At 45.2% G+C, this 23,745-nt stretch overlaps 1 protein-coding gene across 1 annotated transcript in view; it reads right to left on the bottom strand.

The window, feature by feature from the left end:
* Positions 1 to 22,327, bottom strand: part of SLC16A2 (solute carrier family 16 member 2) — a 109,240-nt gene extending 86,913 nt beyond the window's left edge. The window contains exon 1 of the mRNA XM_057719410.1: positions 21,682 to 22,327. Coding sequence (XP_057575393.1) covers positions 21,682 to 22,327 — 646 coding nt within the window. The remainder of the gene's footprint in view (positions 1 to 21,681) is intronic.
* Positions 22,328 to 23,745: the final 1,418 nt, after the last annotated feature.

Here is a 23,745-nt window from a genome sequence, read left to right on the forward strand (position 1 = left end):
AATTCATATGTAAGGCTCAAAACAGTTTTCAAATGACTGTCCCCATCACAAGACTGAGAGATTATTACTTACTCGCCCCCCACCATTTTACAGATAGGTAAAGTCAGGCTTAGAGAGGCCAGATGACTTGGCCATGGGTTGCAGATTAGGTACATAGCAAAGTCAGGACTAATGCTGGTCTGATGTCAGATCCTGTTCCTTATCCTATGCCACACAGCACAAAGAGAAATGAAGCAAAAGGGACTTGAACTTTAGGGTCTACTTTATGACTTCCCATTCCAAGGCAATCTTATCTGTTAGTACTAAAACAAATTCCATGAAAAGAAAGAGGGCTTCAGACCTCTGTTGAGCCATGGTCTAGAAACTAGCCTGCAGGTTGCTGGTCCTGCAAATATGGCCAAATACACTCATGGGACACAGATAAGCCATGGCCCCCTTGAGCAGGTGTTCACTGGTGATACCCTGGAGCCCAAGGGGAGGCTTCCTGGGGTTAGGAGCCAGGACAGTAGGTTTGTTCCTTTCCTATTCTCTCTTCTGGCTGTCTGTCTTTCTCTTCCCAAAAGCCGCCAGCTTTCAACATCTGGTCTGACCGGTTCCACTGAGCCTTCCATGTTTGAGGAGGGCAGGGACACAGGCTTGGCTAGGCCTGAATGTGAGTGGTGCCATCCCAGGGCAAAGCAGCAAATGAACCTGTTTGGGGTCCTGCTAACCTCCTTTACCCTGGCCACCAGGTCCCTCCAGCTGGTTGACTCAAAGATTTAAGGAAAACTTGCTTTTGGCTAGTCTTTCCATAGGCAAAATTCAGGTCAAAGCAAAAAATCACTGTGGCTCTTAGAACACACACAACTTTCCTGTTATTCACCATTTGGATGATTATAACCTGGTCAAGAGTAATAGAGACAATGATAGTAACTCCAAAGCTTCAGATCACTAATTTGAAATCCTTGGAGAAGTCAGGGCTTAGGGATGGGGGGATGGTCTCCTAATCATCTGGAGGCAGGAGATCCTCACCATTCCCCATCTCTACTATGACCATCCTCAGTCATCCCAACTGGTCACCAGAATTTTAACTTATTAATGTTTACAGCCTCCCGTAGGGGGCCCCTATTGGGACTTCCTGGAATTTGTCTTCCCTTCCCCCACACCAGAAGATAAACTCTCCTTCCAAGTAACAGGATGGGAGGTCCCAATGGGCAAGGAGGTCAAGGGGCTTGGCAGGATAAGCTCTTAGGAGGCAGGACACAGAGCACCCTGTTGTAAATGGAACTGTTCAGGTTCAAAATTGTTGTATGTGGATGTGTAGACCACCCACAGTCATTGGTTCCCTCCAGAATTTAGGGAGGAGCCTATAAGCGGATGTGGCCAGTGCAGGATTACCCAACAGGTGGACTAAGTATGAGTTTAGGGCATCAATGAAGCAAGGGCATCTCAAAATGAAAAAATTATAAATTTAATGAATTGTTTTAGAATTAGGCAGTTGTAAAAACAGTGCTTCGGGCGTCTAAAAGTATTAATCTGGAATGACCAACATCAGAGCAGCCTAGATGGTGTCTTGAGAAGTCACCTTTACCTCTAAAATTCCCGAATGAGTAATGCTAAACTCCCTTGGGCCCACTTGAGGTTACACTAGCTTACTAGGCAGATAATAAGAACAGCAAATGCTTATACAACACTTACTATGTGCCAGACACTGTTCTGAGATATATATAACTCATTTAACAACCCTATTGGTAAGTACTCTTGTTATCCTCCCCTTACACATGAGGAAATAGTGGCACAGAGAGGTTAAGTGCCTTACCTAAGGACACAGAGCTGGTAAATGGTGGAGCCAGGACTTACCTAGGCAGTTTGTCTCCAGGATCAGTGCTCACTCAAAAGTGCTCCGTTAAAGGAGGACCCTCAATGGTACTTTGCCCACAAGACACAAGATCTTAGAAAAGTGATCTTAAAGTAGAGAATATTCAGGAGAGATTTCCAGACATGTTGACTCAGCATATTATAATCTGTCCCACCAAATCTCAGTTTTACCTTGAGGTACTTGGTCACTTGTGCACACATGCTCTCTGTTTGCCTCTCTTGGGTATAATTCTTCAAGGAGATAGTATAGAGACTATGGGATAGCTACCTTTCCAAAATTCATCTTTTCTCAAATCTGGGAGGATCTGTTTTCGATTTTCATCAGAGAAGTCGTTCTCTTACATTCACTATCTCACAATTCCCTATAACCTCTGACCCCTTGCCAGGAAGCACCCAAGACCTCTGGTTTATAGAAACCAGTAGTTCTAAGCACCATTAAGTTCCTAAGAGGTCTAGCTTGCTCATTGCTTAAGTGGAGAAATCAAGGCCCATAAAGGGAAAGGGACTCGTCAGCATCACAAAGACAGTAGCAGAGCCAGAAGCAGAACTTGGGTCTCCTGACTTCCAGTCCAGAGCTCATTCTTGATCCCAACCAGCAGGTCTTAGCTATGCCCAGATCCTTCCTTCCATGATCCTTATTTCTGTCCCCCTTAGCTTTTTGACTCCCATTTTGTTTCAGGCTGCTGTCCAATTTAGGGGAAACTGTTCTAGGTTTCAGGGAGCTTCTACATCTCTCTGCCCTCATGGAACATGGAATTGGGAGACCCAGTTTCTAGTCTCAGCTCTGCTAAATATTAAGTATATGACCTTAGGCCACTCACTTGCCCTCAATCTGCTCTCCATTTTCTGAAACCATAAAATGGGTATATGAATCTTTATATAGCCCTTCCCTGCTGTAAACTTTTCCTTAACTAATACAAACCATGTTGACTTTTCATTTTCCAGAACGCCTCAACATAGCACTTGTCAGGATCAAAGATGTTGGCACATAATGAGATTCAACTGAGTATTTTATTTCATAACTGTCTCTGTTGTAAGGATAAACACCAATTAAGATGTAAACTACAGGACTTCTTAGGTGGTGCAGTGAGTAAGAATCCGCCTGCCAATGCAGGGGACATGGGTTCGAGCCCTGCCCCAGGAAGATACCACATGCCGTGGAGCAACTAAGCCTGTGCGCCACAACTATTTAGTCTCTGTGCTCTACAGCCCATGAGCCACAACTATTGAGCCCATGTGCTGCAACTACTGAAGCCCACGCACCTAGAGCCCATGCTCTGCAACAAGAAAGGCCACTGCAATGAGAAGCCCACGCACCACAACGAAGAGTAGCCCCCGCTTGCCGCAACTAGAGGAAGCCCGTGTGCAGCAACGAAGACCCAACACAGCCAATAAAATAAATAAATTAATTAATTAATTAATTTTAAAAAAAGATGTAAACTACAGGGACTTCCCTGGTGGCACAGTGGTTAAGAATCCGCCTGCCAATGCAGGGGACATGGGTTCAATCCTTGGTCCTGGAAGCAACTAACATGCTGCAGAACAACTAACCCCATGCACCACAACTGCTGAGGCTGTGTGCTGCAACTATGGAAGCCTGCATGCTTAGAGCCCATGATTTGCAACAAGAGAAGTCACCGCAACAAGAATCCCACACACCACAATGACGAGTAGTCCCCATTCACCACAACTAGAGAAAGCCTATGCACAACAACAAAGACCCAACGCAGCCAAAAAATAAATAAATAAATAATAAATAAATAAATCTTTAAAAAAAAAGATATAAACTACAATGTACCACACATAGAAGGGATTATTATCACTCAATTGTCTCCCCCTCTCCTGGGGTTCCTGTTTGGAACTCAGGGTGAGGGACTGAGAGCTGCTGCCACTTCTGCTCTCAGGTCCTTTATCCCTCTTCTTGGACCTCTTAGAAAAAGTGTCTGGTTGCTGACATGGAAGAGCAGGTGGTGTAGTCTGGCGGGGCTATGCCATAAGCCACTTGCAGGCACTTCATTCTGTGGCCCAATGCCCAGGCATCCCCCTGCCCCATGCCCTTTTCTCTATATGTCCTCAGTATTTTCCTCTCCTCTTTCCCTTCTACTCCACTCCACCTGCTGGGTCAGGGACTTCCAGTGGGCAAAGACCCAGACTTTGAGTAACAACAAAACTCTCCAATTTGCAACCCGCAGCCGACCACTGCCCAATTCATAGGCTCCTCTCCACTTAGCTAAATCCCTTTTCAAGTTACATCTCTATAAGCAAAACTTCTTTGATTCCTCTGGCCTTCACACTCATCTCTCTTTTTCCACATCACCACGCCAAAATTGCATTCAATTTTATATATACATATTTTTGCTACCTAGCAGTGATCTGTGGTTATTTGGTATGTTATGTCTTCTCAAAGAAATTATAAACTTCTTGAGGGATACTTTTCCACTTTTCCTTCTCTGGTTCATCCAAGGTCCAGCCTAACACATAATAAACACCTATTGACTTGAATTGAACCAGCATCAATTGAATTAAAGGTGAGGAGTATGGGGAAGTCTTGTGAGCAGGGAGTGAACAATTTATTGAACACAGTATGTGTCAGGCTGTGTGCTAGATGTTTTATATGCCTCCTCTCATTTAATCTCCACACAAATAATGATGGATGTTATTTTTATCCCTGTTTTACACATGGAAAAACTGAGACTTCAAGAAGTTAAAATCTTTGTCAAGGCCAGCCATATGGTGAGTATTTGAATCTAGTGCTGTTTGATTCCAAAGCCTATATTCAAAGATTGGTTACAGTTTGAATGCCTATTAGCCAAGTGCTGAATAAATAAATTATGACATACCCATATAATGGAATACTGTGCAGTTATAAAAAAAGAGTGAGGACTTTATGCACTTACTGTGTAATAATATCCAAGATATGTTTTGAAGTATAAAAGGCAAGGTGAAGGATAATGTGAATTAAAGGCTACCATTGTGTTTTTAAAATAGGATGTATACACACATACACAAATGCTTGTACATATATAGAACATCTCTGGAAGGACACCCCAGATAACACTGGTGGCCTCTAGGGAGAGGAACAAGGTGGCTGCAAGAGAATGTAGGAGACTTTTCACCATCATACATCTTGAATTTTGTCTCATATTAAATAAATAAAATTACATTTATTACAACACAATACAACCTCTTTCTGCAAAGTAGTGCCTGGGGATTAACTTTAGAAAAGTTCAGGGAGAGATGAAGGGGGCAGGATGCCAATGATTGAACTGGGGAACTCCCAACGGTGCCAGAAGGCCCACCCCTTTATACCCATTTCCTAACTCCTCTTATAAACCAACCTTCACTACAACCATTTAACTGTAATACTGGTTGAAGTTACATCTTTCCAGATCTCAGTTCTCTACCTGTAGAATGGGAACCAGATGGATAGGAACAGGTAGTCTCTAAAATGCCTTCCAGCTCACACATTTAAATAACTGAAAGTCAAGATGGCATATCCTAGTATATTTGAAATCTTAGTCTCAGAGAAGGACTTGGGGATTTGTTTTGTTGTTTACAACAAGAAAGAAAAATATTTTCATTGTGAAATGGTATAAACATTTCCCTACCAAGTGGTCTTAATGGAGGCTCCCTAAGTGGTCACTGAAATCCTGTTCAAAACTGCTATTGCAGAGAAACCAAGATGGTGGAGAAGTAGGAGGATGTGGAATTTATCTCTCTCCACAAGTGCATCAAGAATACATCTACAGATGGAACAATTCTCACAGAACACCAGCTGAACACTAGCAGAAGATCTTGGATACCAGAAAGGACAAGAAAGATCCGTGCATAACCAGGTAGGAAGAAAGAAAGAAGGGAAAAAGAAGAGGAGAGGAAGTGGGATGGGATCTGTACCCCTGGTTGGGGGAGATGAAGCAGAGGAGAGGCTCCCGCATCTGGAGAAGCCCCCTCACCAATGCGGAAATCAGTTGGGACAGAAGAGGAGCATATGAGGCTGTCAGAGGGTGAAATGGCCAGTCTGTGGCAGACAGGACAGAGTAAGACCTACACAGACAGTCCGTGCCACAGTCCTGCAAGCCCCAGACGGGAACGTGTGTCTGCTGGTGCACACAGGGGCTGAGAGCTGGAACGTGGGAGTTGGAGAGCAAACCCAGGGGGAGGACTGCTGTTGGCTAGGGGGAGGACTGCTGTTGGCTGTGAGGAGACAGCCTGGGGGGATGGGACAGAGGAAATCCACAACTGGGAATTGCTATGGAGGAAACCCAGACTGCCATAGAAGCAAGGTGCCACTTTTGAGTGATGCACAGGGCGTGGAGCCACAATTGCAGCCTCTCTCTCCCCACTTGCCAGTCCCCTGACCCACCAAGCAAAAGAAAAAGTGCCGTCCAGGGCTGACTTTCTTGTGCCTGCCACCAGACACTAAAAAAATTCCCCACCAGTGCTGACCTTCTTGCGCCAGCCTTCAGGCACTAGAAAAGTCTCCCACTAGGGCCAAATATCTTGTGCCTATGGCCACCAGCTTCCTCACACACCTGTCGCTGCCTTCACGACCCAGGCAGTCATGTCACCTTGGCACCAAATCCTCACCAGGGCAGATCTGAGTGCTCTAGGGCAGCCTCTGGAGCAGACTCCTGTAGGTGGCCCACATGCAGAGGTGGGGCTAAAACCACAGTGGAGCCCCAGGGGCAGGACAACTAAGGAAGAGGATCAAAAATCTTTCTGTGCAGCTGCACAAGCTGCAGATTAAATCCCCATGTCAGCTTCATAAATGCTGCATCTATGGTATATCTGAATGGACAACAAGTGTTCCCAAAACTGAAACCAGTCTAGCTCTGGCAGCTGTGGACTTTGGGGATTAGTACACATGGGAGTTGGGCCAGATCAGAGTCTGAGCTGCCCCTAAAGTGCCCACAGAGGGACCAAAGACCTACCTTAAAGTTTTGGAGGGCCTCCTGGGGAGGTGGAGCTTGGCTGTGACTCACGGTGGGGTCAAGGACACTGACAGCTGAGACTCCAGGAAAATACAGTTATTATTATTTCTTTTTAAGTTTTGGCTTGTTCTGTTGGTTTTTTATCATTATTTATTATTTTATTCAGTTTTTTAAATTTCTTAATAAATTTTTTATGTTTTTATATTTCTATGTGTATGTCACTTTTTTGTTGCTGTGTTTTTTCCTTGTTTTTTTACTTCCTTTGTTCTATTTTGTTTTTATCTTTTTACCTTTGTTCTATTTGTTCTTATCTTTTTTACTGTTTTCATGTGCTTGTTTTATTTTCTTTGCTTTTTCATTCAGTTTGCATTCTGCTTTTGTTTTGTTTTTTTATTTTTTGTTTTTGTTAGTTTTGTTTTTAATTGTTTGATTTCATTTTGGGGTTCTTTTGTTTGTCTAGTTGTTCTCTTGGTTTTTGTTTTCTCTTTTTTTGTTTCTTATTTTGTAGGTGTGTGTGTGTGTGTGTTTTGGTTTGTTTTGGTTTATTTATTTATATATTTATTTATTTTGCTTTTGGTTGCTTGGTATTATTTTTACCATTTGTCTGGGGTTTTGTTTGTTGGTTTGTGTGTTTGTTTTAAATTGTTGATCTTGCTGTTTGTTTGTTTTTGTCTTTGCTATTTGTCTTGGATTTTGGATGTGTGTTTGTTTTCATTTGTTTTCTTCCCACCCTTTTTCTCCCTTTTTCCTTTTCTTTTTTTCCCTTTTTTGCCGAGCCATGTGGCTTGTGGGGTCTTGGTTCCCAGGCCAGGGATTGGTCCTGAGCCTCTGGCGTGGGAGTCCAGGATCCTGGAACACCAAAGAATTCCTGGCCCCAGGGAACACCAATCAGAGACAGCTCTCCCAGAGGTCTCCATATCAACTCCACAACCTGGCTCCGCCCAACTGCCTGCAGGCTCCAGTGCTGAATGCCCCCCACCAAACAACAAGTAAGAAAAGAACACAACCCACCCATCAGCAGAGAGGCTGCCTAAAGTCATACTAATCTCACAGACACCCCAAAACACACCACCTGATGCAGACCTGCCCATCAGAGGGAAAAGATCCACTTCCACCCATAGGCACAAGTCCCTCCCACCAGGAAGCCTACACAAGCAACTGGACCAACCTCACCCACTGAGGGCAGACACCAGAAGCAAGAGGAACTATGACCCTGCAGCCTGTGGAAAGGAGACCACAAACACAGTAAGTTAGACACAATTGAAAGGTAGAAAAATATGCTACAGAGAAAGGAGCAAGGTAAAAACCCCACAAGACCAAATAAATGAAGGAGAAATAGGCAATCTACCTGAAAAAGAATTCAGAGTAATGATAGTAGAGATGATCCAAAATCTCAGAAATAGAATGGAGGAATAGATCGAGAAAATACAAGAAATATTTAACAACCACCTAGAAGAACTAAAGAACAAACAAACAGTGATGAACAACAAAATAACTGAAATGAAAAACACACTAGAAGAAATAAATAGCAGAATAACTGAGGCAGAAGAATGGATAAGTGACCTGGAAGATAGAATGGTGGAAATAACTGCCATGGAGCAGAATAAAGAAAAAAGAATGAAAAGAATGGAGGACATTTTCAGAGAATTCTGGGACATTAAACACATGAACATTTGAATTATAGGGGTCCCAGAAGAAAACAAAGAGAAAGGGCCTGAGAAAATATTTGAAGAGATTATAGTTGAAAACTTCCATAACATGGGAAAGGAAATAATCAAGTCCAGGAAGTGCAGAGAATCCCATACAGGATAAACCCAAGGAGAAACATGCCAAGACACATATTAATCAAACTAAAAAAATTAAATACAAAGAAAAATTATTAAAAGTAGCAAGGGAAAAGCAACAAATGACATACAAGGGAATCCCCATAAGGTTACCAGCTGATTTTTCAGCAGAAACTCTGCAGGCCAGAAGGGAGTGGCAGCACATATTTAAAGTGATGAAAGGGAAAAACCTACAACCAAGATTACTCTACACAGAAGGGATCTCATTCAGATTCGACAGAGAAATAAAAAGCTTTACAGACAAGCAAAAGCTAAGAGAACTCAGCATCACCAAATCAGCTTTACAAAAATGCTAAAGGAACTTCTCTGGTGAGAAACACAAGAGAAGGAAAAGCCCTACAAAAATACACCCAAAACAATTAAGAAAATGGTAATACGAACATACATATCTATAATTACCTTAAATGTAAATGGATTAAATGCTCCAACCAAAAGACACAGACTGGCTGAATGGGTACAAAAACAGCACCCATATATACACTGTCTACAAGAGACCCACTTCAGACCTAGGGACACATACAGACTGAAAGTGAGGGGGTGGAAAAAGATATTCCATGCAAATGGAAATCAAAAGAAATCTGGAGTAGCAGTACTCATCAGAAGAAACAGACAAAAACAAAGACTGTTACAAGAAACAAGGACACTACATAATGATCAAGGGATCAATCCAAGGAGATATAAAAATTGTAAATAATTATACACCCAACATAGGAGCACCTCAATACATAAGGCAAATACTAACAGCCATAAAAGGGGAAATCAACAGTAACACAATAATAGTGGGAGATTTTAACACTCCACTTACACCAATGCATAGATCATCCAGACAGAAAATTAATAAGGAAACACAAGCTTCAAATGACACATTAGACAAATTAATGGATATTTATATGACATTACATCTGAAAGCAGCAGAATACACATTCTTCTCAAATGCACATGGAACATTCTCCAGGACAGATCACATCTTAGGTCACAAATGAAACCTTGGTAAATTAAAGAAAACTGAAATCATATCAAGCATCTTTTCCGACCACAATGAGATGAGATTAGAAATCAATTACAGGGAAAAACAACTGTAAAAACACAAACACATGGCAGCTAAAGAACATGCTACTAAATAACCAAGAAACCATTGAAGGAATCAAAGAGGAAAATGAAAAATACCTAGAAACAAAGGACAATGAAAACATGATGACCCCAAACCTATGGGATGCAGCAAAAGCAGTTCCACCAGGGAAGTTTATAGCAATCCTACCTCAAGAAACAAGAAAACAAGAAAAATCTCAAATAAACAACCTAACCTTACACCTAAAGCAACTAGAGAAAGAACATACAAAACCCAAAATTAGTAGAAAAAAAGAAATTATAAAGATCACATCAGAAATAAATGAAATAGAAATGAAAACAGTAGCAAAGACCAATAAAACTAAAAGCTGGTTCTTTGAGAAGATAAACAAAATTTATAAACCTTCAGCCAGACTTATCAAGAAAAACAGGGAGAGGACTCCAATCGATAAAATTAGAAATGAAAAAGGAGAAGTTATAATGGACACTGCAGAAAAACATAAGCGACTACTACAAGCAGCTATATGCCAATAAAATGGACAACCAGGTAGAATAGGACAAATTCTTACAAAGGTACAACCTTCTAAGACTGAACCAGGAATAAATAGAAAATATGAACAGACCAATCCCAAGTAATGAAATTGAAACTGTGATTAAAAATCTTCCAACAAACAAAAGTCCAGGGCCAGATGGATTCACAGGTGAATTCTATCAAACATTTTGAGAAGAGCTAAAACTTTTGCTTCTCAAACTCTTCCAAAAAATTGCAGAGGGAGGGGCACTCCCAAACTCATTCTGTGAGGCCATCATCACCCTGATACCAAAACCAGACAAAAACATCACAAGAAAAGAAAATTACAGGCCAACATCACTGATGAACATAGACACAAAAATCCTTAACAAAATACTAGCAAACCAAATCCAACAACACGCTGAAAGGATATACACCATGATCAAGTGGAATTTCTCCCAGGGATGCAAGGATTCTTCAATATATGCAAATCAATCAATGTGATATACTATATTAACAAGTTGAAGAATAAAACCCATATGATCATCTCAATAGATGCAGAACAAGCTTTTGACAAAATTCAACATCCATTTATGATAAAAACTCTCCAGAAAGTGGGCATAGAGGGAACCTACTTCAACATAATAAAGGCTGTATATGACACACCTACAGCAAATATTATTCTCAATGGTGAAAAACTGAAAGCATTTCCTCTAAAATCAGGACCAAGACAAGGGTGCCCATTCTTGCCACTATCATGTAACATAGTTTTGGAAGTCCTAGCCATGGCAATCAGAGAAGAAAAAGAAATAAAAGACCAAAATGGAAAAAAAGTAAAACTGTCACTGTTTGCAGATGACATGATACTGTACATAGCAAATCCTAAAGATGTCACCAGAAAACTACTAAAGCTAATCGATGAATTTAGTAAAGTCACAGGATACAAAATTAATACCTGGAAATCTTTTGTATTCCCATCCATTAGCAACAGAAAATTAGAAACAGAAAGTAAGGAAACAATCCCGTTTACCATCTCATCAAAAAAAATAAAATACTTGGAATAAACCTACCTAAGGAGGCTGAAGACCTATACGCAGAAAACTATAAGATAATGATGAAAGAAATCACAGAGGACACAAACAGATGGAGAGATACACTATGTTCTTGGACTGGAAGAATCAATATTGTGAAAATGACTGTACTACTCAAAGCAATCTACAGATTCAATGCAATCCCTATTAAATTACCGATGGCATTTTTCACAGAACTAGAACAAAAAAATCTTAAAATTTGTATGGAGACACAAAAGACCCCGAATAGTCAAAGAAACCTTGAGGAAAAAAAAACAAAAAACAAAAGTGGAGCTGGAGGAATCAGACTCCCTGACTTCAGATTATACTACAAAGCTACAGTAATCAAGACAGCATGGTATTGGCACAAAAACAGAAATATAGATCAATGAAACAGGATAAAAAGCCCAGAGATAAACCCATGCATAGATGGTCACCTTATCTTTGCCAGAGGAGGCAAGAATATACAATGGAGAAAAGATAGCCTCTTCAATAAGTGGTGCTGGGAAAACTGGACAGCTACATGTAAAAGAATGAAATCAGAACCCTTCCTAACACCATACACAAAAATAAACTCAAAAGGGATTAAAGATCTAACTATAAGGCCAGACACTACAAAACTCTTAGAGGAAACATAGTCAGAACACTCCATGACATAAATCACAGCAAGATCTTTTCTGACCCACCTCCTAGAGTAATGGGAATAAAAATAAAAATAAACAAATGGAACCTAATGAAACTTAAAAGCTTTTGCACAGCTAAGGAAGCCTTAAACAAGACAAAAAGACAACTTTCAGAATGGGAGAAAATATTTGCAAATGAAGCAACTGCCAAAGATTAATCTCCAAAATATACAAACAGCTCAATATCAAAAAGCAAAGAATCCAATCCAAAAATGGGTGGAAGACCTAAATAGACATTTCTCCAAAGAAGACATACAGATGGCCAACAAACACGTGAAAAGATGCTCAACATCACTAATCATTAGAGAAATTCAAATCAAAACCATAATGAGGTATCACCTCACACTGGTCAGAATGGCCATCATCAAAAAATCTACAAACAATGAATGCTGGAGAAAATGTGGAGAAAAGGGAACCCTCTTGCACTGTTGTTGGGAATGTAAATTGATACAGCCACTATGGAGAACAGTATGAAGGTTCCTTTCAAAACTAAAAATAGAACTACTATGTGACCTAGAAATCCCACTACTGGCATTTACCCAGAAAAAAAAAAACATAATTCTAAAAGACACATGCACCTCAATATTCATGGCAGCACTATTTACAACAGCCAGGAGATGGAAGCAACATAAATGTCCATCGAGAGAGGAATGGATGAAGAAGGTGTGGTACATATATACAATGGAATATTACTCAGCCATAAAAAAGGAATGCAATTAGGTCATTTGTAGAGATGTGGATGGACCTAGAGACTGTCATACAGAGAGAAGTGAGTCAGAAAGAGAAAAACATATATTGTACATTAATGCATAAATGTGGAATCTGAAAAAGTTGGTATAGTTGATTTTATCTACAAAGTAGAAATAGAAACACAGACGTAGAGAACAAACGTATGGATACCAAGGGGGAAAGGGGTGTGGGATGAATTGGGAGATGGGGATTGACATGTATACACTATTGATACTATGTATAAAATTGATTACTAATGATAACCTACTATACAGCACAGACAAATCTACTCAGTTCTCTGTGGTGACCTAAATGGGAAGAAAATCCAAAAAGAGGGGATATATGTGTATGTATAGCTAATTCACTTTGCTGTACAGCAGAAACTAACATAATGTTGTAAAGCAACTATACTCCAATAAAAACTTAAAATAAAAACCTGTCATTTTAGTCCTCCTCCAGGCCTCTGCTGTTCTGTGGCCTCTGTTCTCTGGGGCTATCCTGTTTAGAACATAAGGAAATTGGCCCACTGCAAAACTGAATACAAAGGAGCAAGGCCCCGGCTTTGCTTAATGTCCCCTGGCCAAGACCTTCTGACCCTGAATATCCCTTTCCTTCTTCTTACTACCTGCAGGAGAACAGAAACTCTGTGAGAGACCCTCGGGAGGAAGTGACTCCCTAACTCCACCCACCATCTGCCCCCAATGCCTAGCAATTCCTATTTAAAAACCCAGTCCTTGACTCAAAGGGAGGTTTGTGAGCTCCTGCCAAGAGCTGTAAATATTTCAACATGCCTTGTTTCCTTGAATGTATATGACCTGGGATCTTGCCCCTCCTCTCCCTGGTCTCCTAGAGAACTAAGAGACAAAGAAAACATGGCCAGCCCTTAGCCACGGGACACCCAGGTAAAATTGCAGAAGAATAAAGAGGGGAGATGGGGAAGAGACGGACTGGGGAGGTGGAAGGTGGGGAGGAGGAATTGATTCCTCTTCCAGAAATATTTAGAGAAAGGTATAGCAACTCACTTTCTAGGAGCTGGAAAAGGCTACTGGATGATAATAATAACAATAATACCAACCCTTTCACAATTTACAAATGTCTTTCACATACAGAATCTCACGTGACCCTTCATATTCCTATAAAATTAATACTCTCAACCTCACTACGAAGGTGAGAACACTGAAGCCTTGAAAGGTTTTGTAACTTATTCAGGTTAACCAACTAAAAAGAGATTGTTTCTCTGGCCCTTTTTTGGACCCAAGGATCATAACTCTGAGTAGAGTAGGAAGGGTGGTTAGAAGAGTATGTCACGTATCACAAGAGTGTCAGACTTTTGTTTACTAAACTCTTTCTTGGTCATCTCTTTTTATCCCTTAGTCATAAAGATGCCCTGAGGCTACAGGAATGGAAAACTCGGCAGCAGTCTTCCTTGGTAGCTGCGCCCCTCCCATCTTTAGTATGTATTAGGTGATATCTAAAAAGCAGGAGTTCTGGACTCATACTGTCTGGATTCAAATCTTGGCTCTGCCATTATTTGCTATATGAGCTTAAGCAAGCTACTTAACTTCTGTGCATCTGTCTCTTTACCTATGAAATGGAGGAAATAATAGTACCTACCTCATAGAGTTGTTCAGAATTGAAATGAGTTGGTACATGTAAAGTGCTTAATCTAATGCCTAGCACAGAATTAATGCTAAATGCTAAATAAATGTTAGCAATTATTATTATTATTATTATTATTATTATTATTAGGGTTGATAATAATAACCTGACAATAGGTTGATGGAAGTAAGAAGCTAAATGTCAAAGAAATAATACTGTAGAAGAGCAGCCATCACTAGGCTATGGGCTTCATGTCTTTTCCCCCTGTAACAGGGAAGGCTTATAGGGAGTCATCTCCATTCTACCCAGTCCTCTTGGGATCAGTGGCAACCCCATATGAAGGGCATGGGTGGTCAACAGAAGAAGAGTTCTTTTCTTTGCAAAAGCTCAGTTACCTAAACAAGTGACTGAACTTGTGACCTGAGTCTCAGAGGCAGCATGTTCTAAGCAACTGTGCTAATTGGCCCAGACAGAGATCACACGCCCAGCTATACACACGTACACACAGGTCTGGACACATGAGTGCATGCACATACCCTTCCAGCCTGGGTAAGAAGGTGGGTGGACAGATCCACAGGATAAATTAGACAAGGAGACTGTGTGGGGACTGCTTATTTAGTGACATTTCCTTTCCTTTTTTCCTTTCAGCTGCATAGAAGCAGGCAAGCAACTAACCAGGGAGTTTCACTTCCTCCCTCTCCATCCTCACTGAAAGCACTTTTGACTCTAGTTAGGACATGGGTGTCTGTCTCCTTCCCCCTCTGACTCCTCTACAATCAATTCTGCAGTATTTTTTGGCGAGAAGAGAGATGATAGGGGCTCAAAATAGAATGAAGAGTTCTATTCTATGCAGAACCCCTGAAGCTACTGAAAACCAATCTGAAGCCTCTGGAAGTTCAGTTGGCTAAGGGGTTGAGGGACAACAGTAGTGAGGATTTGAAGAGAAAGGGTGCAACTGACCAGGACATTTGTTGAATACTGTTGAGTAAGACCTGCTACAATACTATCTCTTTGACTGGGGTCCTGGGGCTGTGATAAAAAGAGGTGTGGAAATGACAAAAAGGGTTTCATAGCAGCTATCTTACTGCAAAAATCCAGAGGTGATAGCTTCTACATTCTTAAGTGCTCCATAGGAAGTCGCCCTTCCCCCAGAAAGTGGAGAATAAGGGAGGAGAAACGGGAAAAGGAAAGAGATACTTCCACAAGATGTGTGGGAATGGGCCTGAGATCCAGTCTGGAGTGAGGCCTGTACAACATCCGAAACCCCATTTGTTCCTCTAATTGAGTAAGGGAAAGGAGAAGAGAGAACAATACTGGGAGCAAAGGGATGGCATATGAGCAGAGGTATTACAAATGCACTGTGAAAACAGGAGGAGCCAAGAAAATGTGTGGTTGGGATAGCCAGTTTTATCCCTTCTTCTACCAACCCCAGAAATGAGCAAATAAGAGAATAGAGAGGGCAAGACTAACAGGGTGAAGAAGCATGTACTTCCTCAAGCCACCCAAGCAGGCCACATTCCCTACCCACAAATAAGTGACAAGTGATTTCACATTAGTAATCACAGTACCTTGACTTCAAGGCAAATGGTTAAACATCCCTAGGCTTAGTCCTCTGTCACCCTGAAAATGGGAGAGGGTTGGAGTATCCTAAACCCTCTTCCCAATTACCTTTGAATACCAAGGCGGATGCAGGATAAGGGGAGGATGGAAGCAGAAAGAAACTTACAATAAATATTTCTAAGCCTCACTGTTGGGGAGTTGCAAAGAGTCCATGCTAAGAGGTACAATCCAGGCTGGCCATATTCTCTCCATCACTCTTACCTAACAAATTTTCTAGTCTGGGCCCTTTGTACAATTCCTACAAAAGATTCTGTTACATTAAACCTAATTCCATAAACAGATGAGAAAAGCCTTTTCAGATAGAATACTCATAATCCATGGCTTGAGGTGTAGAGAGTGTGTTTTCGTGTGTGTGTGTGTGTCTTTTATGAATAAAGCCTTTTCTCTAAGGTTTACTCACTCAATCCCAGGTGAGATAGTTCCTTTCAAAACAGGAAATCCCACTCAATCTTTGACATAATATGAAAAGAGTAAATGATTCTTTCTTTTCAAAATGCATGGGGAAAGCGGCACACCCTCCGGGGAAACTGGTCTGCTCATAAGGTCCAGATGACATCCTTTATATATTTCTGAAATGTTGACAGTCCATCTGCTTGTTTACTCTTTGTGGCACTGGAGGAAATATTTCCAAAGCAAGTATAAATTCAGGGAAGAGGAGAGAGAGCTCTGTGCCTGCTACTTCAGTAACCACACTCTTAGCTAAGCCCTGAGTGAAGCTGAAGTTGTCCAGAAACTGTGGATACTCAATATGGCCTTCTCTAGGATGGTAAGCAGCAGCCCTCTCACACTCACCACAAGGCAGCAGACCTTAACCAGTTATAAAGATGCCCTGTCTGAAGCCCCTTGAAGGAAACCACTGTATTGAATTTAGGAATCTTGGTTTACTCTTCTATCCTGAAGTAACAGCAAACCAAGATAATACTAACCATGCATTTCTGAGAAATGAGAAGGAGCTGTGGAAAATTAAGTTTCGGGAGAGGGGTCTAAACTGAGGCTTAAGGGAATACTTGCAGTGTAATGCTTTTTAGAAACAAGCTCAATGCTGGGAAACAGCAGCATACAGAACCACTCTGCTAGCCTGCAGCAGGCCAAGTGGAGGGAATTCCCTTGGAGGCCCAATTCTATGCTAAGCAGGACATTCTGGGAGAAGCAGTTGTAGGTCTGAAGTTGCCTTTACACACTGGGTTTTTTTTTTTTAAAGTGGGTCTTTTCAACCACCTCGGTATATATGAGTAGCCCCATAGTCTTTTTTAATACACACGATGTGGAGAAATGATGTCTATATGGCCTTTCGTTGCTTTCCAAACCTCCTCCCAACCCATCTGCACCCTCATTCAGGCAGATTAACATATTTCTATTTGTCTGAATAAGTCAAAATGTATGCCAAGTGAATAGTAAAGAATAAAATATCACATGATTTTAGAAGGATAGAACAGCAGAGCTAAGAAGTTCATCTAGTCAAACCCTTTCACTTTACAGATACATAAACTGAGGTACAGGGAGGTAAAGTGCCTGCTCAAAGTCACAGAGCAAATCAGGGGCACAAGTTGTTTAGCTTTTAGTCATTGCTTAACTGGTATTACTGAGATCACCAGCCCACTGGGATCTAGATTTAGACTTAGAATGAGCACTTGAGGCCACTGGACAGTGAGCCAAGGATGCAACATCAATTAGCTACTCCAGCTCAAAGAAATACCCCCCTGCTTGACTTTCAAATATCTCTCCTCCTCATCCCCTCCAGTGTGAGTCAAGGTCTCAGTTTGGGACCCAGTTTGGTTGGAGAGGAGTCAGAGGAGTGACTTGAAAGCGGCCTGGCCAATGGCCCTGTAATCCAAAGCTCCATAGCAGTCTCTAAGCCAATCTTCTCTGGACAGTAAGCAAAAGCCTTCAGCCAAAGGCAAGACATTGGAAGATTTGCACAAAAGATACCTGGCTCCCAAAGTCAGCAATTTAGTGGTCAGCCCAGTGAGACACTGAACTAAGCAATGAAAGCCCCTAAAATGGGGAAGAGAAAGATAGCCTAAACTGCCCCTGGCGCCATCTATCTTTGGGACTATTTGCCCCAAGACAGATTGTATCATTTATCCCATGCCTAGAAAATTCTGTCTCCATCAGCATGGCCCATGAGCCTGAACTATCTTGCGCCCAATAATGAACCTTCCTGACCATTATTACCCCTTTCTCTGGGTGGTGAGAGACATAGCCCCACCCTCAACCCCTGAGAGCCTAAAGGGTCACGCTTATAAACTGCCCAGGAAAAGATGCCTCCTATCATATTTTATGGCTCAGTGCTAGACTGGCAGCTGAGGTGGGAAGTGCAGGGTACTGAGTTTACTCTGCAGCATGTTCAAAAAGACCTAAGCTTGGAGCCAATGTTAAAAACTCTGACTTGTTCTGCCTTGTCTTCTGGTTCTCCAACCCTAACCTTGTCCTAGCTCCAACTCATTTAGGGTTCCAATAATGATTTGAGGCCTGCAATCAATGCCACCTTACTCTTTCTTTTCTCCAAAAGGCTCCCCTCTCATGCCAGGAAGCCATGATATACTTTCCACCAAATTGTTGGGTTGCCCCTGTCCCATCTGCTGCTTGGTCTGGGTTGGGGGAGCTCCCAAATTTCCCACAAGCTCTACAAAAAGTATAGGATCATTTCTCTCTTGATCTTTTCCTTTTTTCCCTAAATCAGACTTTGGTCACTTGCCCCCATCTCAAGAACCTTTTCCCTGCCAGTCATCCCAGGCCTAAGAACCAGGGAAAGTTGGCTTCCTTTTAAAATGAGTGAAGAGAAAGGACAAGATACACTGCCACCACATAACTGTATGCACCACAGAGTTCACAAAGACTGGACATTGCATGCTCTAGAATGGCCTGAATTCCACTTCTTGTCTACTCTCCATGGCTTTTTCATATGCCCAGAGACCCCTCTGATGTGGAGTTAGACCCTAAACATCAAAACAATCTTTCTCGGGGGCACCCTCACAATAGTCCCAGTCATCTGTTGAACCTTAGACCCATTAAGCCAATCAGCACAGCTTCAGGGCTGTGAAGATATTAGGCCTAGCCAAAGAGAATTTGAGCTGTGGGGTACCTCCAAATATTAAATACATAGATTTCTGGAGATGGAAGGCATGTCAGACATTAATAGAAATGGACAAATGCACCAACCTCCTTGACTGTGGGGTATATTCCATGTTCCCCAGAATGGCTATTGGGCAAACACTGGCTGACAAGGATCTTAGCAAGCTTCTACTGGCTTCTTCTATCACTTTGAGACACCAGCGCTGTGGCATAGGTAGCTGAAAAATTTTGAGTAAACTGCAAAAAGTATGTGGAGGCAGAGTCACATTTGGAATCTCAGGACCTAAATGTTTGCTTGGGAAAGCTGAGGGGCTCAAGAAAGGTAGTGTGGAGGATGAGATTTTCTAGGAACAGGAATGTAATGGGGGGTGTTCCTGACTTTTTTAAAATAAAAACTGAGGTGTTTCCCAGAGCCTCCAGTATCAAAAATAACATTCATGAATTCAAGACACACACAAGGACCCAAGCCAAAGTAGTCTGAGACCCTAGGGACATACCAAATTCCTTTCTGTCCTTTGCCGACCTATACTCACCATAATTTAACCAGTAACCCCAGTCCCTCAATGGACCTAGTCTGTGTCAGAGTACACACCGGCTACACCTCTGCACAGTTTGCTGCCACCCCCCTTCCCAGCAGCACTGTGAGGTCTTGACCGGAAAGTCTCAGCCAGCCCTCCCCCTGAGTCCCCTATGATCACCTACTTTGAAGTTTGTTCCCCAGCAGTGAACCTCTTCCTGGTAAAATAGTGGTTTTTCCAAGTTTTATTACACACTCCTAAGGCCCCAGTTCTAGGCCTGCTCACATCACATGAATGCCAGGGCCTAGCTTCAGCCCATCCTCCCATTACCTCCCATGAAGTTTTACCCAGACTGCCACTGACCCTGAAGGCCAACAGTCTGCCTTCTACCACAGGGCAATGCTCAGCAGGTGCCCTCCAAGGTAACCTAGGCAACAGCCAGAGGCCCTACACTGGCTGCCTTCCTAAGAGCCCCTGAACTGCATCAAAGCAGGGAAAATGTAGTCCCACTGGTGAGTGTTGCAGTGACCTTCCCCCCAGATGGTGTTCCACACAGTCAGAGACCCGCTCCACTCAGGTGTCAATGCAGCCTGGGCAGTTCTGAGACTGTCTTGGACAGCCATTAATGCACACTCGAACTTTCAAGTGGGGCCCGCACACTAGGACACCAATGGATCACAAGGTCAGAGGCACCAAGAGCCCCAAAACCTCTTTAAGGGCAGCCCAGCAAACTAAAAAAAAGGAAAAAAAAAAAAAAAAGAGTCCTTGATTGAGAGCGGTTCCAGGAGAGGCTCTCCAAGGGCCCACGGAATCCACAGGTGGATGCTCCCAGAATTCAAGGTTTCTATTCACTAAATAATCCCCAGCCCTCCTCAGAGAGCAGCAGAAGTACGGGTTTGGGGGTGGTGAGAGAAGGGAACACCAGTCCCAGAGCAACACTTATTCTGAGCTGCGTTTTAAAAAGCCACGTATTCTAAGCTGCGAACTTGCAGCGGGTCGCGAGTGGAGCTGTCCTGAGGAGCCACAAGAGGGAGTGTGCCTTGAGGAAGACTGCATCCCAAGCCCCTCGGCTTGCTCTCGAGACTCCTCATGAGAACAGCTGAGGGGCTTCGCCGGCGGCTTGCTGAAAAAGCGGGATGGTTACTTTGACTTCTCCGAGCCCACAGGCAGGCTCAATGGCAGGAGGGCACAAGCCTGTGGTCCTGCAGCCGCGGGCTTGAAGAGTGAGAGCTATGCCCACAGCCCTGCTTGTTTTAGAGAAGAAGACCAAGTCAGCAACACACGAATGCAGGAGGGGTGGAGGCCAGCATTCCTGCTAAAGACTAACGAGGCACCCCGCGGATAGCGGAGAGGCGCGGGGCGCCAGGGAGGGCAAGGCTGAGGTTGGGGGCGGTGCGAAGTGAGCCTCAGGGCCCAGTCTGCCAGCCGCCTCACGCCTCTCTGGCAGGAGACCGCGCAGACTGCCTCCCTGCCTGCTTTGGGGTTCAGCTCAGAGAGCACAGAGATCCGCTCGCTCCCGTAGAGTGGCAGAGGACTGCCGGGCCGGGTTGGGCCGTAACCACCGCGGGCAAATAGACGCGCGCGCACACCCCCACTCGCACTCCTTCCCTCCCTTCCTCTCTCTTGCAGATACAGACGCCTGCCATGTGTTTGACTCTTCACTCAGTCACCAGGATTCCTAAAGTGTTTTTGACAGAAAACACCTCTGCTCCTTGTACTGGAACAGGGGCTGCTGCGGAGATCTGCGATATGGTGTTTCTCACAAAGTCCTCCCAACCTCCCAGCTCTCTCCTCTCGCCGTGGTTTCGCACCCCCCACCCCCCAGCCCCCCAAAAAATTCTGCAAATATTTTCCCCCAGTACACACGCTCAGAGTACTTTAAACAAACCCCAAAGGTGCGTCTGGATATGTCCCAGAGCAAAAAAGTTGATTCCTTGCCTATGATCAACGAAGGTCCCAGGTCCCACCCCCGGGACTTCTTGCACCTAGTCTCCACAGCCGAGGCTGCCCAGAGCCCGGCAACCCGCGCCCTAGCAGCGCCATGGGCAAGGGGCAAGGGGGAGGAGTCAAAGCGGCGCGCTAGAGGGGCGCCTCGGACTGGGAGGTATGGGATCGGCCGCAGCCGGAGCGGGCACCCTTGCCTAGAATGCCAGGTGGGGTGCGCAGGGCCGCTCACCTGCTTGGAACTCCACTTGGCGATTTTTCTCTCTTTCCTCCTGCAGCAGCATGGAGTAGAGAATCCCGAAGGAGTTCTGGATGCCGAAGATGGAGCCGTTGCACCAGGTGGCAGCGAGGACCACCATCCAGCCGAAGCCACCTTCGGGGGGCTGGAAGCCGCGCGCGATGCCGCGGGTCTCCACTGTGGGCGTGGGCTCTGGTTCGTGCACCGGCTCAGGCTCAAACTCCAGCTCCGGCAGCGGTGCAGGGTCCGGTAGGGGCTGCGGCTCCGGCTGGGGTTCGGGCTGGGGCTCGGGTGGGGGCACTGGCACAGGCTCTGGCTCCGGCTCTGGCTCCGGCTCGGGGCTACCCACCCGCTCCTGCTGTTCCTGGTCTGCCTCCCGCCAGGGCCCCTTAGCTTCCTCGCTTGCCGGGCTTTGCAGCGCCATCGCGGCCGGGGGACTGTGGCTGCTCGGGCCGGAGGAGCCGCTGTGTGGCTGGTACTTGTTTCTGCTGCTGCTGCTGCTGCTGCTGCTCCCAGCGCTGCTGCTGCTGCCTCCTCCTCCCGGCTCCGCGCCCCAGCTGGCCAGCCTGTCCCGAGACAGACGGTCCCTCGAGCCCTCTCCTCCTCCTCCCCCGTCCAACCCCCCTCCTCCTCTTCCCATGTCATCTCTCTCCTCCCCCTCCTCCTCCTCTCCCCCCCCCCCCCAACCTCTTCCTCCCTCAACAGGCAGCCGCTACAGCCTGGCTCTTCTCCCCAGCCCTTCCTCCTCCTCCTCATACTCGCCTACCTACACAATCCGCCGCTGCCTCCCTCAACTCCCTTTCCAAACTACTGAATCCTGTTCTCCTTGTCCAGAAGCCCAGTAGAGGCATAGTTAAAATGGAAAAACGAGAGCACAAACTATCCAGTTCCTCTGCCCTCTCCTTCCCGCAGGCTCCAAACTAGCATTGATCAACCCAGAATCCCCGGGGCCCCGCCTGTCCTTTGCTCGCACAGTCTCCTTCCTCACAAGTAGCCTGGAACTGGGGTGGCCTCAGGGACCCCAGGATGAGAGATGGCCTGTGAGAGACCCCACCCCGCCCTGAGTGGTGCCTATGTCCCCCTTGGGCTTGCAGGGGACACCCAAGCTTCGGACAGAGGGTGGGCACAGTCTTCTCGAGCCCGGGGGCTCAGCCCCCCCCCCCACAGTCCTGCGCAACAGCCCCCCCACCCAAGTCTCTCCCCCTCCGCCTCCGCCCTTCCCGGCAAATCCCTGGCGGGGCACGGATGGGAGGAGGAGGCCCGGCAGCGAGGCCCGCCTCTCCGGGCAGTCAATCAGGGCTTTGTTTGCGCCAACCTGAAGCCCAGAGGAGCCGTAGAGGGCCGGGTCTGGGCCGGGGGCCGGGCCAGGTAGGGAGGGAGGTGCAGTGGCACCGGAGGGAGCCGGGCCCGGGCGGGGCGGGAGCCAGAGCTCAAATCAGGCTCCTCCCGGCTCTCTGTCCTGCCTTGGGGAACTAAGAGTCCGGGGCCAGGTCGAGCCGCCAGTTTGGGCAAGGGCCGCTCAGCCCCCAACATCCCGGCTGGGCTGGTCCCTCGGGCCTCCGCCTCGGCTTTTCGGGCGCTCGGGAACTCGGCCGAGCCGCTAGCGGAGGGATGTCTTCCCAGCACCCACCGCGCCCTTCCGCCCACCTCGGGCACACAGACACCAGAGTCCCGCTGAATATCCCAGACTAAGGCCCTAACCCCGCGAGGGTAAGGGAAAGTTTGCTCGCTAGAGAGTGCGCGGGTCCTGGGAGGCGGGAGGGGTGATCTGCCCTGCGGGCGGCTGGGCCCCCTGCCGGAGTACGCAGCTGTTTCCAGCCTCAGCCCTTGGGGCCGGACCCCGCGATCCCAGGAAGCTCTGCCTCCCCTAAGGGCCCGCGCGTCTAATGCACTAATCATGAGTTCGTGGTGTGGTTACCAAGCTACTTCGCTCCCCACCAGCGGGCGGGCAAGCGCCAAGCCCTTTCTACCCAGCATCTCATTAACCTTCTTGCTGGGTGAAAAGACTGCATGGCAGGTGAAAATGAAGCTCAGGGCTGTGCCAGATGTCCAGGAATA

The sequence above is a fragment of the Hippopotamus amphibius genome, chromosome X, assembly GCF_030028045.1.
Source record: "Hippopotamus amphibius kiboko isolate mHipAmp2 chromosome X, mHipAmp2.hap2, whole genome shotgun sequence".
Taxonomy (NCBI): domain Eukaryota; kingdom Metazoa; phylum Chordata; class Mammalia; order Artiodactyla; family Hippopotamidae; genus Hippopotamus; species Hippopotamus amphibius.